Source organism: Podarcis muralis, chromosome 1 (assembly GCF_964188315.1).
Source record: "Podarcis muralis chromosome 1, rPodMur119.hap1.1, whole genome shotgun sequence".
Lineage (NCBI taxonomy): Eukaryota > Metazoa > Chordata > Lepidosauria > Squamata > Lacertidae > Podarcis > Podarcis muralis.
Window position 1 is genome coordinate 114,634,749 of NC_135655.1, and position 16,572 is coordinate 114,651,320.

The 16,572-nt window shown below is 46.9% G+C and overlaps 1 protein-coding gene across 2 annotated transcripts; it reads left to right on the plus strand.

The window, feature by feature from the left end:
• The first annotated feature begins 3,782 nt into the window (after positions 1-3,782).
• Positions 3,783-14,871, plus strand: EVX2 (even-skipped homeobox 2). 2 transcript variants are annotated; one of them, XM_077916825.1, is made up of 4 exons: positions 3,783-5,832; positions 7,682-7,927; positions 9,394-9,644; positions 11,264-14,871. In XM_077916825.1, the coding sequence occupies exons 2-4, from the start codon at positions 7,840-7,842 to the stop codon at positions 11,936-11,938; spliced, it is 1,014 nt and encodes a 337-aa protein (XP_077772951.1). In that variant the 5' UTR covers positions 3,783-5,832; positions 7,682-7,839; the 3' UTR covers positions 11,939-14,871. The 2 variants fall into 2 exon arrangements, with proteins under 2 accessions (XP_077772951.1, XP_028604896.2); XM_028749063.2 differs by lacking the exon at positions 3,783-5,832 and having other exon boundaries at positions 7,306-7,927.
• The last annotated feature ends 1,701 nt before the right edge of the window (positions 14,872-16,572 follow it).

Consider the following 16,572-nt stretch of genomic DNA (forward strand, 5'->3'; position numbering starts at 1 on the left):
CAGTTCAGTTCGAGCCCCGTCCTACAGAAGTCAACACGAAAACCTCCCATGGATATGGATCTGAATGTTTGCGGATCGCACGCAAACCAAGGATAATGCATGCTATTGCAGAACGCATTAATAGAGAAGCGTAATCGTGCAGCCCCATATACGTCTACTTAGAAGTAAACTTAACTGAGTTCAGCGGGGCTTTCTCACAGGTGACTGTGTATCGGATTCATAGGAGCCAACTCCCAAGGGCCAAATAAAATATTTAAGAGGGGCCAGGGCCCCCCCAAAGTTGATCGGCATTGGCATTCAAATGGGGTGTGCGATCGATTATGTGGGGCGGGGCTTACCTGTGTGTGTCCCCCCCCCCAATGTTTTATTCAAGTTGGCACCCCTGATCGGATTGCAGTTTTAAGTTTCCGCAGAAGTCCTGTAAACTCCTCGGCATCAGTTCTTCAACACACGCTCTGCGTCTCTCTTTCTCTGTGTCTGTGTACATGCACGCCCGCACAAATACATATCTACGGCTTATTTCCTTAAACGGAGGTGGAAGACTCTTATTTGAAGTTGGACCTTCTTCCAACCATTCCATTAGAAGCCGGAAGTACCCAAACCTGACCACTAGATGGCCCTACAAGTTCTCCTGTAAGGGTTCGGAATGTTGGTGGACGCCGGTTTGTGCTCGACTGTCCTGCTAGCAGGAAACGTGAAGCCTCAAAGTTTACCTCGGTTTCTGCAAGAGGAAGTGGGCTGGGGAGAGAGATGCTAGAAATTCTTCTCTATCCTTTTACAGATAGGTAGCCGTGTTGGTCTGCCATAGTCAAAACAAAAAAAATTCCTTCCAGTAGCACCTTAAAGACCAACTAAGTTAGTTCTTGGTATGAGCTTTCGTGTGCATGCACACTTCTTCACATACGAGTATCTGAAGAAGTGTGCATGCACACGAAAGCTCATACCAAGAACTAACTTAGTTGGTCTTTAAGGTGCTACTGGAAGGAATTTTTTTTTGTTTTTTCTCTATCCTTTGTCTTCCAATAAGTCAACCAAACCTCAACCTCTCCTCCAGGCATTGCAGGATAGATAATCGCGTGTGCGTCGACAACTAACGCTTGCCTCTAATTAGATGAGAGAAAAGGTCAGGGAATCAACTGGATTACCTTGGCCTTCCACTTGGTCTTTGCTTTTGCATTATTATTGCGTGTGTTTTTTGTGTGTGGTTTTTTTGGTATTGTACTATCAGAGTGTTGAAGGAAGCAAATTTCAGAAATTTCATGGTGGCTTTCCTAGGCAGGGCAGAATTCTCCACCAGATGCACGAAGTGGACAGAGAAATAAGAGGGGGGTGTATATGTGTGTGTATGGAGAAAGCCAGGGGAGGAGTGCCAGACAGGCCGAGTGGCTGGAGAGGCGGTGGGAGAGGTTTGCGTGTGGTCCTTGTCCCAGATGCGAATGATATTTATTCTACTTATTCTACTGTGGTGTAGTGGTTAAGAGCGGTAGTCACGTAATCTGGGAAACCGGGTTCGCGTCTCTGCTCCTCCACATGCAGCTGCTGGGTGACCTTGGGCTAGTCACACTTCTCTGAAGTCTCTCAGCCTCACTCAATTCACAGAGTGTTTGTTGTGGGGAAGGAAGGGAAAGGAGAATGTTAGCCACTTTGAGGCTCCTTCGGGTAGAGATATAGCGGGATATCAAATCCAAACTCTTCTTCTTCTACTACTGGTTTCTGGATTCCCTATATTTATCATATTTTTAATATATCTCATCTACTTCTCTCACTCATACACACGCACACAGATGCATATGCAAACATAAATAAATATGATACTTCTGGGCGTGTGTTTTATATGTTTGTTTATTTATTTAAACAAGTGGGCTGCTCCGGTGTTCCCTATATACCAGCGTCCTTCGTAACTGTTGCACAGCAGTCTTTGCGCCTATACTTTGTGAGCGTGCCGTGGTTGGCGCGAGTGTCTGCGCCTACACATCCCCACGGGCGCTCCTGTACGCGCAGCCCCTGGCGCATAAATTGAGAATTGAAGATGCAGCAGCAGTCCCGGTGGTGAAACAAAGCAGAAACATAATCTGAACGCTATCGGGACCCTGGAAGGGTGAATGTTAAAAATCCTACGAGCGAAGAGCGCCCTATAATACCACGGAGAAGGCGCGGGTTTCTCCTCTTGGGGGGGGGGGGGCAGCACCTGACCTATCGCCCTCCTCCCGAGGTTGAGAGAAACCCAAGCGAGCTTGACCCCCTGTTTGACCCGTCCTGTTCTTGCTGACACTCGCGGTGAAACCAAGTTCATCCCAGACGGTCTGGCATTGGAGGGTCTAGACAGATGTAAACATAGCCAGGACTTCCAAGACAGGCTTCTGTGTGGAGACTCCGCTGCGGGGACGCCCCTGTTTATTACCTGCTCCAGAAGCAACGCTATGCAGTTCACCTCAAAGGACCCGCAGTAAAGACGGGAAACAAATATTTACTCAGCCTCCCTTCCTATGAACACTTCGACTCTTTAAAAGCTGCCGGGGCTTTCGGTCCCACTTGAAACCTGCGCTCCATTTCAATTAAGTCGGATGAGACCCCCTCAATTAAAAGTTAACAAACAAGGGTCGCTTATTCTTTGATGTCTCAGGGCTCAGTTTTTGAGAGGGGGTTATTTTAAAGCTTGGCTTCAGGCCGTAGCAGCTACATAAAACTTATAAGGACAACTGAGTCAACACTGTGCAAGCAAAACCAGCCCTGCACATTTGTCTGCTAACATTCCCCATTTCTAAAATGTCTTTAAAAACACACACACACACACAAGAGCAACAACTTTAAACCCCCAGAAATAGTTTCCTAAACGAAGAATAGTTCTAAAGAGCCTTCGAGCCCATTAATCGAGTTGTCTAGGAATATAAAACATCAAATAACGACTTTATTAGTATTATTTTGCTTTCTTTCTGGAGAGTAATGACCAGCTGCCATTGGCTGCGGTCGGCGTCGTTACGCAATATCTACTTAGCGGATGATTATTAAACTGCCTTTTACGGCGCGCACTAAACTTTCCCCTCTCACGAGAAGAGAGCCAAACTTTGAAAGAGGTCTCACATAAACTCGAGGACTGCTATTCTTTAAAAGGTGCAAAATATAAAATAACACTAATAAAGGGGAGTTGGGGAGTCCAGACGACTGCAGCCCTCCTTCGGCTGAAGGGTCTCAGTTCGAAACGCGCGCTCGGCACCGCAGCTCTTTTCCTCGAAGGAGAAGGGGCCAGGAGACGGGGGGGGGGGCTTCGTGATTCTAGGAGACGGTGCTGAAGATGTCGGTTTTCTGAAGATTTTAGGCTGGCGAAGGAAAGGGGGTGCAGGAGAAGATGCAAAATAATTATATCGCGCGTGTTAACGCCGCTGAGAAAACGGATGGGGGCGCCAAACGACAGCAATAAAGCCGCCCGCAGATTTCCGCTTCCCATTTTATAACTGGTTGGTTACTCACTCCCACGCGGTGGCTAAAGCTTCCTCGGAAATCGATATGCATGTCTTCTCCAACCCAGAGCCAAACGGTGTTTCTTGTCTGTTTAGAGAGGACAGCATCGCTCTTATAGTAATTATTATTATTATTATTATTATTATTATTATTAGGTTTAGGGTTTCTTTTGCTGGCGATCCTCTGATATGCAAAACTCGGAGGCCTGGTCTACAGTCAAGAGCGTTCACGCGGAAATCTGGCGGATTCCAAGTTCTGTGGAATTTTTATAGGATCCCAGCAAAAGAGAGAGAGGAACGGAGGGAGGGAGGGAGGGAGGGAGAGTTGTGTGGACTCAGAAAAACAACAACTCGGAAATGGTTTCTGCTCCAGTTTAAAACGGGAGAGTGACTGCCAGAGAGCAGAAGGCTGCTGTCGTCGTAGTTTAGTCACCGGGTGGGCTCTGGGACGCTTGTCAGGATAGGGGCATTTGGTCAATCAGACAGGAAGAGGTTAATTCCTAACCGCACCGTTGTCCGCTTCTACTTCCTTGTGTGTTTTTGAGAAAGGGAGGGGTTTGTAATAGTAGCAATAGAGGATCGCACAGAAATGCCATTTTTGCACCTTGAATGTTTCTCAGTAATAAGAGATCCTGTTCTCAAATGCCTCCACGGACAAGCGCATGCTCTGTTTCCAATTTGTTTGCCATTTTCACGCTTTCCTGTTGTAATACGCACCCAGGCTTCTACAGCGAAATTCGCACTTCGGGAAACCACCGAAGGCTCGCCTTAATTGGTTGGGTGGGGTTTAATGAACAACAGACCCCCTTAGAGAGCCTCAACCGATCTCGAACAGTTGACCTGGGAAGGAGGGGAAACCCAACAAGAGCAACGAAGATAGCTCCGTCAGTAACTGAGCAAGAGACTCTTAATTTTAGGGTCGTGGGTTCGAGCCCCATATTGGGCACTGCAGGGAGTTGGACTAGATGACCCTGGTGGCCCCCTTGCAACTCTACAGTTCTATGGTTAAGAGTCTTGACTAACACACTGGTTGTGGCGGAAGTTTTCATGGCTTAGAGTCCTCTGGCTTCTCGAGTCCAGGAAAGCTTATGACGTAATAAACGCTAAGGCGCCGCTGGGCTCTTGGAATGCCTGCGCAGCACATATTTAAAGAACACGCCCCTCCCCAAAAATAATAATCATGGGAACTGTAGTTTGCCCACCACAGAGCTGACATTCCTAGCACCCTTAGCAAACTACAGTTCCCAGGATTCTTTGTGAGATGGGAGGAATGTGCTTTAAATATGTGTTTTAAAGGTACGGTGCTGCTTTTGCAACAACAGCCTTAACACACAGCTGGGGGTTTGGATTTTTTAAAATCTGACTATTATGTGTAGGATCAATTTAATGTTAATATTCCATGAAGTCTTTAAGAGGACCTTGGACCAAACTACTCTCTCTTTTTCTCACACACAAACACTTCTGAGTCACTTTAGGGGAAATTATTACGTAGGATCCAGGTGTTCTTCAGAAATCCGTGGCAACACCACCCTAAGCACACTGAGAGTGGATCTTATCAGGGGGCGCGCAAGTGAGAGCACCAATGCCCTTTACTTGCCCTCTGGCTAGAGAGCCCTGGACTTTATCCAGGGTACACCCAACATCTGGGAGAAATGGGTCAACATCATGCACATTAAAAGCACGTCTAAGTCAGAAATTAAACACATTTTAATGGCGGACCTGCTTAGCTCTGCACTGTTGGAATCAACGGGATTTGAAATCGCTTCAGAGCGCAAGCTTCTGCGCATCTACTCGGAAGTAAAGCCCCTGACAGTCCTATGGGGCTTGACCCTAGGTGAGTATGCAGAAGGGCTGCAGCCTCGTTTAGTTTGGATCGGGCCCTAACATTGGCGTTCCCTGTTTCTTTTCAAAGGAAGCTTTTTCCGTATCAGATCAAGCACCAGGCACTCCTCTGCTTGGAAGAAGAGTGCATTTTTCTAGGTGTGTGTGGCGGAGGTGTTACCGTATCGCGGGAGAGGCATTTCCATCGGATTCCACCCCAGCCAGAAATATAAACTTTAGCAGAATCTCACAGGGGGTGGGGAGAGAAGGGAAACCCCCGACAGCAAGGCTTTCCTCGGGTGGAAAAAAAGGTTGGGCGCTGTACCTCTCGAGGAGGTGCTCCCAGGATGCTAATGACAGCCGGCTTTATCTTCGTTTGCCCTCGGCGTCATTATATTACCATCAAAGTTCTCGCCGGAGAGAGAGTTTCCGAGAGGAAGGGCCGGCGAATCGCGGCCCCCCGCGTCCCGCTGGGCGCCCAGAGAGATTGGCTGCTCTCCGGAATCTCTCCGAACCGAGAGGGAAAGAGAGCGGGGAGGAAACGGAGAGGGAGGTAACTTTACACAAGGGAAGGAGGGTGGCTGGAAGGGGAGTTGGAGGAGGGCGAGGAGAATGGCGGCTCTCGCTATTTGCCTTTGCAGTCCAGGCCTTTTATATATATGTATATATATACACCAAAAGCGTTTTATATATATATATATCAATATATATATCAGGGCTTCGTTTTAAAAGGGGTGGAGGAGGTTGGAGAGAAAAATCTAGGCAGAGAATGACTGAACGAATATATTAATGATTTTTTTATTTTTAAATTTTTCTTTTTACTCCTCTCTGGTGCTTTGAATCATGTCTTTAAGATTCCGCCGAACTTTTCTTTCCTTTTGTTTTTGCTTCCCGTCATTCCACCAGGGAGAGGATTTTGAGCCAGAGGCGAAGGAAGGACTTTAGACTAGTTCCGTCAATAAACAGGATTATGGAAAGGAAGAAAAAAAACCCACCCCCCGCACGCCTGCCCACTACCACCACACATAGACACAAATATATATGGTTTGTGGATGAGTTAAGGAAGTAACGCTGAGATCCCCTTGGATTACTCTTAATGGTTGCGCGCACAGGCTGTAGCTCGCGATAGATGCTCTTTTGGGGCTGGTATGTATCTGCAGAAATAATTATTTAAGTCTGGAAGTCCGTGTGTGTGTGTGTGTGTGTGTGTGTCCCCGTGGAAAGGGCGAGTCGATTTCTTCCTGGGACGTCTTGGATGCCTGCTTTCTTAAATAGGAAGGAAAGGTGATTAAAAGAGGACTGAATGGGGGATCTCTCTCTCTCTTGCACACGCACACACATACACCTTGGCAGCTTTTCTCTCTTTAAGGGAGAGAGAGCGAGAGGAACCCTCCTCCCTAGAAATCAAAGCCTCCCCTGTCATTTAGCCCCCGTGTTTCTGTCCGAGGAGGACAAACGAGAAAGAAGCTTGCATCGTTAGGAGCTAAGAAGCCAAGAGGCGCGCGCGCGCTCACACACACGCACACGCTCTCTCACTCACACACACACACAAAAGCAAAAAGGGGGAAAGGAAAGAAAGGGGGGAATCAGAGCATAATGATGCACCTAAATGAAGGGGGAAATGTTGCTCAGCTCGTTTTATTAATCAGACTGTCAATTTCACCCCAGAGGCCAAACCCCAGAGCAATCCATGCAAGATCTGATCGAGCAAAGGACAAGCGCTTCTCTTCTTCTCTTCACTCCGGGTCTCTCTCTCTCTCTCTTTCTCTCCCTCTGCCTCCCTACCTGGATCTATTTGTCTGCTCCGAAGCCGCCTTCATTATCCGTTGACAGGAGCTTGTATTTATTTGCTTATAAACCTGTTACAATAAATGATTATTCGACCAGCGTCATCCGTACCTTAATGACGAGCGCTCCCTATTCGTGATGAATGACATTTCGGGGCTAGGAAGGATGTATGGGTCATTTTGACCAGTCATTCCCTTCGCTTTTGCATCTCGCCTTTTTTTTTTTTTTTTTTTTTTTTTTTTACGCCTCCCCTTCCAAAAGAGGTAATAATAATATTTAGAGACACTCGCCGGGCTGAATGCGAATTAGCCCCTGCTGCACGGCTCATCATTAGGAGGACGAACCCTTTGCAACCTTGACATATATATATATATTTATATATATATATACTTTTTTTTCCCAAGGAGGGGGGGAAAAGAGCTGAGAGATGATGGAAAGAATAAGAAAAGAGATGATCCTGATGGAACGAGGGCTGCACAGCCCCACGGCTGGCAAAAGGCTGGCGAATTTGTCCGACTCGGCTGGCAACGTGGTATTGGAGGCCCTCGAAAATTCGCCCCACGGCGGCCGCCTGAGCCCGAGACTGACTTCCGCTTCTCTGCACACCTCTTTAGGGGACATCCCTGCCAAAGGGAAATTCGAAATAGACACTTTATTCAACCTTCAGCACCAGAGCGGCGAAAGCGGCGTCGGCGTCGCCACCTCGGAGCTGCCTCCCTCGGAAGGGAGGAAGAAGATTAGCCATTACTCAGAAGTTGCTCAAGAGGCAGATATGAACAGCGACGTGGAGGTGGGCTGCTCTGCGCTCCGCTCCCCCGCCAGCCTCACTTCCTCCCAGCTGAAGGAAAACAATAACAAAGGTAACTCTCTCCCTCTCTCCCCGTCTACCCCGGCGCCACCACCCCACCCCACTCCAAAGCGGGCGTTTACTGGGGTAAGAACCTGGGTGGGGTGGGGGGAGATGGGGAGAAATCCAAGGCACCCTGACACTCCCTCCAGCTTTTCCTGGAGAAGATCAGGATTTTAAGCAGCGCATTAAATACCAAGGGATCGTCAGCTGGTCCTTTATGGAACAGGCAGGTACAATATGGATATTCAAATGTGAAAGCCTCTTTGGCGTGTTATGGTGCTTCGCAAGACCAGGCAGTCTATCCAGGGTGCTAAAGGGATCTCCAGTCTTATCTGCACACTCCCGCACGCTGAGTTTCTATAATCTATACCGAAGTGAACAGGGCTGTCATGGTGTATTTGTGACCACCAAACGTTGCACACCTTCTGAGTGTATCTGGGCATATCTTCCACAAGATTTCTCCTGTTTGTTTTGGAGAACGAAGTGCCACTTGCACCGGTTTTTTTTTTATTATTTAAAAAAACACCAGACTGTTTCTCTACGGAGTGTGTAGACAGGTGTTTCTTGCGCAATTTTGGTACTGTGTAATTATAAAATACAGCTCATAACGGGGATTCTTCAAGACGGCAATTAGAGGCTGCATTTAGAGTCCAGTGCGTGTTTCTATTCCTAGGAAGATTCTTTTGTGTGTCTGTCTGACTTTCTGTTTGATGCTTTCACTAAAAATGCAGTTATGTATTATCGTTATTTTTAATGCATTAGGTGTTTCTCCTTCCCGCTATGTCCGCCCCACCCCCAAGCCAAAATAGTATTTCTCTGGGCATTGTTAACTTCGATCCTACAGTTAATACAGCGTAATCTCTCAAAGCGCTGTAGCAACTTTTTCGAAGTGTCCGTTAGGTAATAGATCCTAACTGGAGGCAACTTGCAAATTTATAATCACAGATCAATCTTTCTAGGACGCGGGTGCTATTTAACCTTTCGCCCAAAGGTATCCTACGAGGAAATTCACTTACAGTGCGAACTGGCACGCCGTTGGGTTTTAAGGGACACCATTTGGTTCCCACGAAATAAAAAGTAAAGGGAAGCAGGGACAGGAAAAGACGAGCGAAGTCTCCGCTGGAGGGACGCTTTTAGGAAAACGCCTGCCTTAACTTTGTTCCTCGGTTAATTTGTTCCGCAGAGCAGAGAGAGTTGCATTTATTTATTTCACAAGAAGGCGTCCAGTTTGCTTATGAAGCCGTGTTTAAAAAAAGAAAAGAAAAGAAAAGAAAAGAAAAGAAACTTTTATTGATTCTATTAACAGCGGCAATTTGTATCCATGACAGCCAGCATTAATTATCAGGGAGAGCCCAGATTGCCAGCGGCGCCTGCCGCTTGGTTGAAACCCGCCCGCCAGCTCATCCCTTCTTCTCCTGGAGAAGAGCCATCGCTCTTTGATGCTTTCTCACTGCTGTCATTGTTGTTGCTCCGTAGGATATTCCGAGAGCAGCTCCACGCCCAGCACCACCACCTCGTCCTCGGGTTCCAGTTTAAGCAGCCTGCACGGCGGCAGCGCCTTGGGGAACTCCAGCTCCGGAGCGGATCAAGTGCGGAGGTACCGCACCGCCTTCACCCGGGAGCAGATCGCTCGGCTGGAGAAGGAGTTCTACCGGGAGAACTATGTCTCTCGGCCCAGGAGGTGCGAGCTGGCCGCGGCTCTCAACCTGCCGGAGACTACCATCAAGGTACAGTAGTGTCTTAGGGCAAGCCGGGGCTGCGGGAGGCGAGGGAGGCTGCCGGCTGGCTCCTGGCTTTGCGCGCTCGCCGCTCCCTGTTTTTCTTTCGGGTTCTTAAACCACCAGAGCTCCAGCCTCGGTCCAGCTGCGCCTTGCTGGCAGCGAAAGAGGCCGCGTTTGACTCCTCCGCTTCTTCAAGGCCATGGAGAATAGGAAAAAGGCACCAGATAAATGAGCAGATAATTCCACTCTTCCCACCAGATTGTTTAGCTATTTTTAACCTCGTCTCTCTCTCCCCGCCCCCTCTGAGATAGACAGTCTTTTTCCATTGTTTCTCGCATTTTCAAAAGGTTTACTAAAAAAATAAAAAATAGGAGAAAGGCAGTTAATATGAAACATTTTTTTTAATAACTCGAGTCGATTTAGAAATGGATCACACGCCGTTATTCCTTCAGATGGTTTCTATTCCATTTGCTGATTCTTCTCTACCTCATCTGAGAGGAAGAGGCAAATGGCTGCGCTCTATCCTTAGACGAGTTTAATTGGAAGTAAGTCGCACTATGTTCCACTGGGCTTACTCGCGGGTAAACGTGCCTAGGATCGCAGTGTGAGGTGAGAAGGCCCTACCTTCGACACCGTAAAGAATCGGGAGAAATGGAAGCCTTAATAGTTTTGCAATAATCAAACCGTGTTTGGCTTTTACGGTTTTTTAAAAAACGAACATTTGGTTTCTGTAGCCGGACCAAATCGTTTCCGAATGAATGGTTTTGAATCACGTGCTATATAGTGCGCTATGGGATAAACAGAAAGGGAGCCAAGGTAAACCGGAAGACCAGAAACATCCATATATTTCGTTGCAAAGGGTGTTTTCCGTGGGCAGAACTCTCAGCCTTTTCAATAAGCAGATATGGAGACTTATTGCCTGTTTTGGTCGTTGAAAATAAATGTAGCGTTGATAAGGGTTTGCAACTTGATCTGCAATCTTGGTCATTTATTTTTTTTAAAGGTTTATTTAAAAAGGTTTATTTAAAATGATAACTTTGAAAAAAACAGCAACCCAGTGCTCCCACTGAATTGAGTTGGGCTCAATTGAAATAAGAGAGGGCTGACATCCCAGATTATATTTTAATACGGAATGGGAGCGGGGGAACGGTTTCATTTTTGAGATCGAAGACAGCGCAGCCACGGTAGTTTCTCAGAGATGGTTGCTCGGCAGGGGAAAGTTTCCCGACCCGGCGGCGCGCAAAGGAGAGGCAAAGAACCATTTTAATATCTCTGCGGCCTAAAAGTTCAAACGGAAGAAGCGCGGAGCCCGGCGAAAGAGCCTGAATTGAGCGGGCCAGCCAAGTTGGGGAGCTTTAAGGCTGGTTCGAAAACCTAACTTAGGCCATGTGGGGCAAGCAATGTCCCTGGCGAGGAGGCGGCTTAGCACTGCCAGCTGCGCCTCGTGGCGCAAGGGCTGCGCCAGGCTTCGCATCTGACCCCGCGGAAGAGGGAGGGGGCGTGGCGCGCTGCTGTGGATCTGCTGCCGTTTCTAAGCCGTCCTATCCTCTGTGTGTCCCCCCCGCCTCCCTATTCGCTGCCCCACATCTCCCCCTCTCTCCCCCCCTTCCCCCGCACTCCACCAGGTGTGGTTCCAGAACCGACGGATGAAGGACAAGAGGCAGCGGCTGGCCATGTCGTGGCCCCACCCGGCGGACCCCAGCTTCTACACGTACATGATGACCCACGCGGCGGCCACTGGGAGCCTGCCTTACCCGTTCCATTCCCACGTGCCCCTGCACTACTACCCGCACGTCGGGGTGACGGCGGCCGCGGCCGCGGCTGCGGCGTCGGGGGCCACCGCCTCACCTTTCGCCACCTCCATTCGCCCTCTGGACACCTTCCGCGCCCTCTCGCACCCTTACTCCCGGCCCGAGCTGCTGTGCAGCTTCAGACACCCGGGCCTCTACCAGTCGCCCGCCGCAGCCGCGGCCGCCGGCCTCAACAGCAGCGCCGCCGCCTCGGCCGCTGCAGCTGCAGCCGCGGCCGCCGCTGCCGCAGCCTCGACGGCTCCTCCGGCCGGCTCCGCGCCCTGCTCCTGCCTCAGCTGCCACAGTAGCCAGTCGGCGGCGGCCGCGGCCGCGGCAGCCCTGGGATCGCGCGCCTCCGGCTCGGATTTCACCTGCACCGCGGCCGGAGCGGCGGCGGCAGCCGCCTCGCAGCGCTCGGAGAGCGGCTTCCTGCCTTACTCGGCCGCCGTGCTCAGCAAGACCGCCGTCCCTTCCCCAGACCAGCGGGAGGAGGCCGCCTTGACCAGATAACTAGCCAGCCCCCCCACCCCGGCGGCCAGTGGGAGGCGCTGTTGAGCCGGGGTGGCCGAGGGCAGAAGAGAACCGTTTTGTACAACGGAGGGGAGGGGAGGCGGGCATACACTGGAACTCTAGCAAAAAGGTTTTTGTTTTTTTAAGTGCTATAATTGATAATTGTTGTTTTGCTGTTGTTCTCACGCCCTGATTTAAAAAGATGGCTGCTGGGAGAGGGTGGTTGGAGGAGAAAGCCCTGGGGAGCAGCCCCAAACATACTGGCCTTTTAACATTCTGTGCTTCCTCTCTCCCCCGCCCCCTCCTCACACCCAACAAGCACCCCCAGTTGTTAGGATTGGCGAATGATCGTTTCTAGACATTCTGCACTCAATGCAGCCATCCGAGCTCCGGAGCGTGCTGCCTCGCTCCCCCTGCTGGCAGCAATGGGAACTGCTCTTGGGCGCCTCTGACCTGCAGCCGACGGCTGTTAGCACGGCTGGATACCTAAGCAGCACCTTATCCTTGGTCCTCTGCAGGAAGGATGGCTAACCTGTGGCCAGCGCGAGATGTTGCTGAGCGGCGGGTTAAGCCAGCATGGCCAATGGTTGCTCTAGTAGCAGCCATCTCGAAGGCCGGCGCTTGTGCCAGCGGCGCAACCCAAACGCATGGTTTGGGCATCTTTTAAAACAAACCTATATATATACATACAGTATATATATATATCAAAGGCAAACCCCAATTCCTGCATTTAGTGGGGATCTGGCTGAGGACGAAGCACACCAACCCAGCAGAAATTTGCCACAGAGATGCCTGTGGCGACTGATGGGCAAAGAAACCGGGTGCTTTATAGGAGAAGAGGAAGGGGGAAACGCGGTTCTTATTATGGTTTCCTTCTCCTCCTGCCCTCTTGAACTGGAAGAGGCTGGCTACTTTCTTCTTATTCTTTTGGAGGGATGGCGGTAAACAAATGAGAAAGCTGAGGGTGGGCCAGTAGAAAGAGAAGGGAGTGTGAGACTGACAGCAATACTCGTCCAGGAAACAGGGCGAGGGATTTACGTTCTATTTTTTATTTTTTTTTATTTTTTAGCTTCCTGCTTTCCGAGCACCATAGTCCACAATTTATCTGGGAAATACTTGAAACTTTATTGGCAGGTGAGGCATTGTCTCCAATCACTGACCTTCCGGGTACTTTAAGTTTAAAAACAAACAAACGAACGTGTCTTTTTTTTTTTTTTAAATGAAACTTTAATTTGCAAAGAAAGGACTCCATCCAAAGGAATCATGTTTCTCGGCATTATTTCGTCACGCGCTTTTGGCTCTGACAAACCACCACTGGGGAAAGGGAGGGAGAGACCCAACCCCCTTTTGCTACTTCCTGGAGGGACTTCCGTGAACTTGAAGAAAGGCACACACACACAAAAAATACAGACCCGGTGTTGCTGCCGTGTCAATTTTGATGCTAATAATGTGCAGATTATGACGAAAATTGCCAATCATGTTCTCTGATGGACCTCCTTTGAATGTGGAATGGGGGGGGGGGGGGAGTTCCCCGCGCGGAGACCTGCTGTCAAGTACTAACAACCCGCTAAGGGAAGTCATTAGAAGAGACAGATAAGAGACTTGGAACATAAAACATTGTTCTTGGTGCAAAGAATGTATGTTATTTAATGTTATATCTGTTACCTTGGAAGTGATTCTGCACAAGGAAACCGCGGTTCTTATCATCTCAATTGCCAATTTTCATTTTGGTAACGCGGGCGCCCCGGGTAGACTTTCCCTCTGTTCCGTTGATATTCCACCAATGTGAAGAGAGCCTCATTAAATCAAACACGGATATTTCCATAATGCTCCCCACAGAGGCACTTCACTCTTCACATAATGAGATTTTTCTGAAGAGTTGAAGCCCTCAAATAACTAGCTATTGCTTATTTAGGCCCTCAGTGTACGGTGTGAAAGCAGGGAGACACAAGCCCATCCATTCTCGCTAATTTATATATATTTCAAATAAGAGTCCTGAAATTCTTCTGGTTTTTAAGACACTGGAGTTTTTGGTTTGTTGTTGTTGTTTTTTTTTAAAAAAAATTGTTCTGTTCTTTCATTTCCGCGTTCTATTCTGTTCTTTCTGCGTTATGATAATGGGCATTCAGGAAATGATTTTTGAAGTCTCTTCTGTTCAGTGAACATAAACTGTAGAGTTTTGTTGTTGTTGTTTTCAAAAAATGTGCTTTTGGTCAGAGAATGGAGACAGATTGCTTGGCTGGAGGTAGGATAGCACTGGGGTGGCGAAAGAGAAGAGGGTGGGCTATTTGAACGAGAACTCTTCGTAGCATACAAAAAAAACCCTCTAAATTAATTACCTAATTTTCACAAAAGGGATGTGTGTGTGTGTGGGGGGGGAATAAAGTTTTTTTTTTTGTAAGACTAACTGACAATACTACTTATGTATAAAAAGAAGAAAAATAAACCAGCTGTTGTCAACTGAGTTTATATTTAATTTTTTTAAATTAATATATAATTTAATGCTCAACAAATAGACCAAAACGCGGCAGTCTTTTTACCAGTTTTTACCTTTCGGATTCTCGATATCGTTTGGTATAACCGCCCTTACTTGGATGTAGAGACAATAATTTTGGCAATAATGTTTACATTTTTCCAAAATATAAATATAAATATAAATATATAAATATATATCTTAGAACTGATCGATAATGTGGCTGGTTGGTTGAAAAGAAAAGAAAAGGCAGAACATAAAATCGTGTTATGTTAGGTCCGTTGGACCTGGTTATTATTATACGAAAAGTGTAAATAAAGTCTTAGTGCTTCAGATATCGCTGGCTGTATGAACCCACTGTAAGATATTTTACAAATGTGCAATAAGGAGAAAGCTTTGTATATTACGTTATTTATTGTGTTTGGTCATGTAAAATAAATGTTATTTAAATCAAAAGCAACCTGTTTGGTTTAAGAATTGCTGATATGTGTTTACTTTGAGTTTGCGTGGAGATTAATATATATATATATGAATTCATATATATATGAAAACTGTCATTCAGCTTTATGAAGACTTCTTAAAATAACCTATTTAGCTACTTTTTCCATACCCGTATCAGATGGTTTAATTCATACTAATCTGTGTTCTCCCCCCCCCATTTTTTTAAAAAAAAACTGTGAATGCAATGCATTACTCATGTTTATAGGAGACGTGTAATAAGTCCAAACATTGGTTTAACTTTAATTAGCTGGCCCAGTAGATGAGTGTTTACAAATACTACATGCATATTCTATAAGAGAAACAGTCAACAGACATTAGCTTGCTCCACTTTTAATGCATTTGACCGTTTTACGAGCTTTCCCAGTTTTTTTCTAAGTAAATACGGATCGTATTTAGTTATGGCAAAAGGAGCTCATTTCATCTAGTATCAAAAAGGCACTCAAGGTAAGGTTTTCCTTTAACAACAACAACAAAAATTAAATAAATAGAGAGAGTCGTTTTCTCCTTGTCATACTGAATGACGCTGAGAATATTTCTATCCCAATACAAGTTCTTTCTTTCTTTCTTTCTTTCTTTCTTTCTTTCTTTCTTTCTTTCTTTCTTTCTTTCTTTCTTTCTATCAGATCGATATTTCGATGGGGACACGTAAGAGTCAATGAGGTATACCAAACAGTCTATTTCTATTCGATCCTTCCTTCCTTCCTTCTTTTTTTTTTTAAAGGCAAGATGTCCCTTGTACAAATTCGCCTTTACCAACTGCTCACCCTGGCATTAATTACAACGACGTGGAAACTATTGGGAATACACAGGCTGCTATCACAAGCCATTTTGGCCCTGTAATTTACCATTATTATTGCATTAGCTCTAAATGATACAAGCTGATACTGTCTTTAATTGCAGTTTGGTTAAATATATACTGGAGCGTTCCCTGGGGTTCTTTGTTAGATAAGCCACACACGCCCCCCCCTTCTCCTTCTCCCCTCCGTCCCCCCTCCCTCTCTCCTTCCCTCTCTTTTTGCTCCCTGAACACCCCCATTAAAGAAATACGATTATAGCAGCACATTTGGACTGGTGATGTATCGCCCTGCTTTCTTGCGCTCTTTGCTAACGTGGGGGTGGTAACCCTTAAAAACAGAGGCATTGAGATAGATGGGAAAGCAAACCGGAATAGACAGTGGCCCCAAAACCCTGTCCAAAATAACAGCATATCTTCCCCCCTGGATCTTGTTGTCTCGGGTGTGCAAGGAATGAAAAAATAATTCATCATAAAATGCAAGAAGACTGTCTGTCATCACCCCTGAATTGTTTTTGACAAGAAAATAAATCTGTAGGTTGTTTAATATATTTTATATTTTCTTTATTTCGGCGCTAATAGAAAAACCAAATTAAATGTCCACCGGCGAGATAGAAATGCAAAGATCGATGATCCACCCCCCTACTGTCCAATCACCCCTATTTAATTGACTGTATTTTCTGGGTAATTGAACTGCTTGTTGTAAATTGAAGATTTTATAGAAACGACATGAAAACTACATTTACTGACATTCATCGCATCTTTGACATTGATTATCTGATCAACGCATGTCATGCTAACCTCCAATTCTTCATTACACACTGTTTATGAGCTGTTACAGAAGAACTTGCTTGTTCCAGGGTGATT

Excerpts from the sequence above, each read along its gene's own strand:
- EVX2 (XM_028749063.2), top strand. The coding sequence starts at position 7,495 with ATGATGGAAAGAATAAGAAAAGAGATGATCCTGATGGAACGAGGGCTG. Across the intron at positions 7,928-9,393 it reads GAAGGAAAACAATAACAAAG|GATATTCCGAGAGCAGCTCC; the intron begins GTAACTCTCTCC and ends GTTGCTCCGTAG. Across the intron at positions 9,645-11,263 it reads TGCCGGAGACTACCATCAAG|GTGTGGTTCCAGAACCGACG; the intron begins GTACAGTAGTGT and ends GCACTCCACCAG.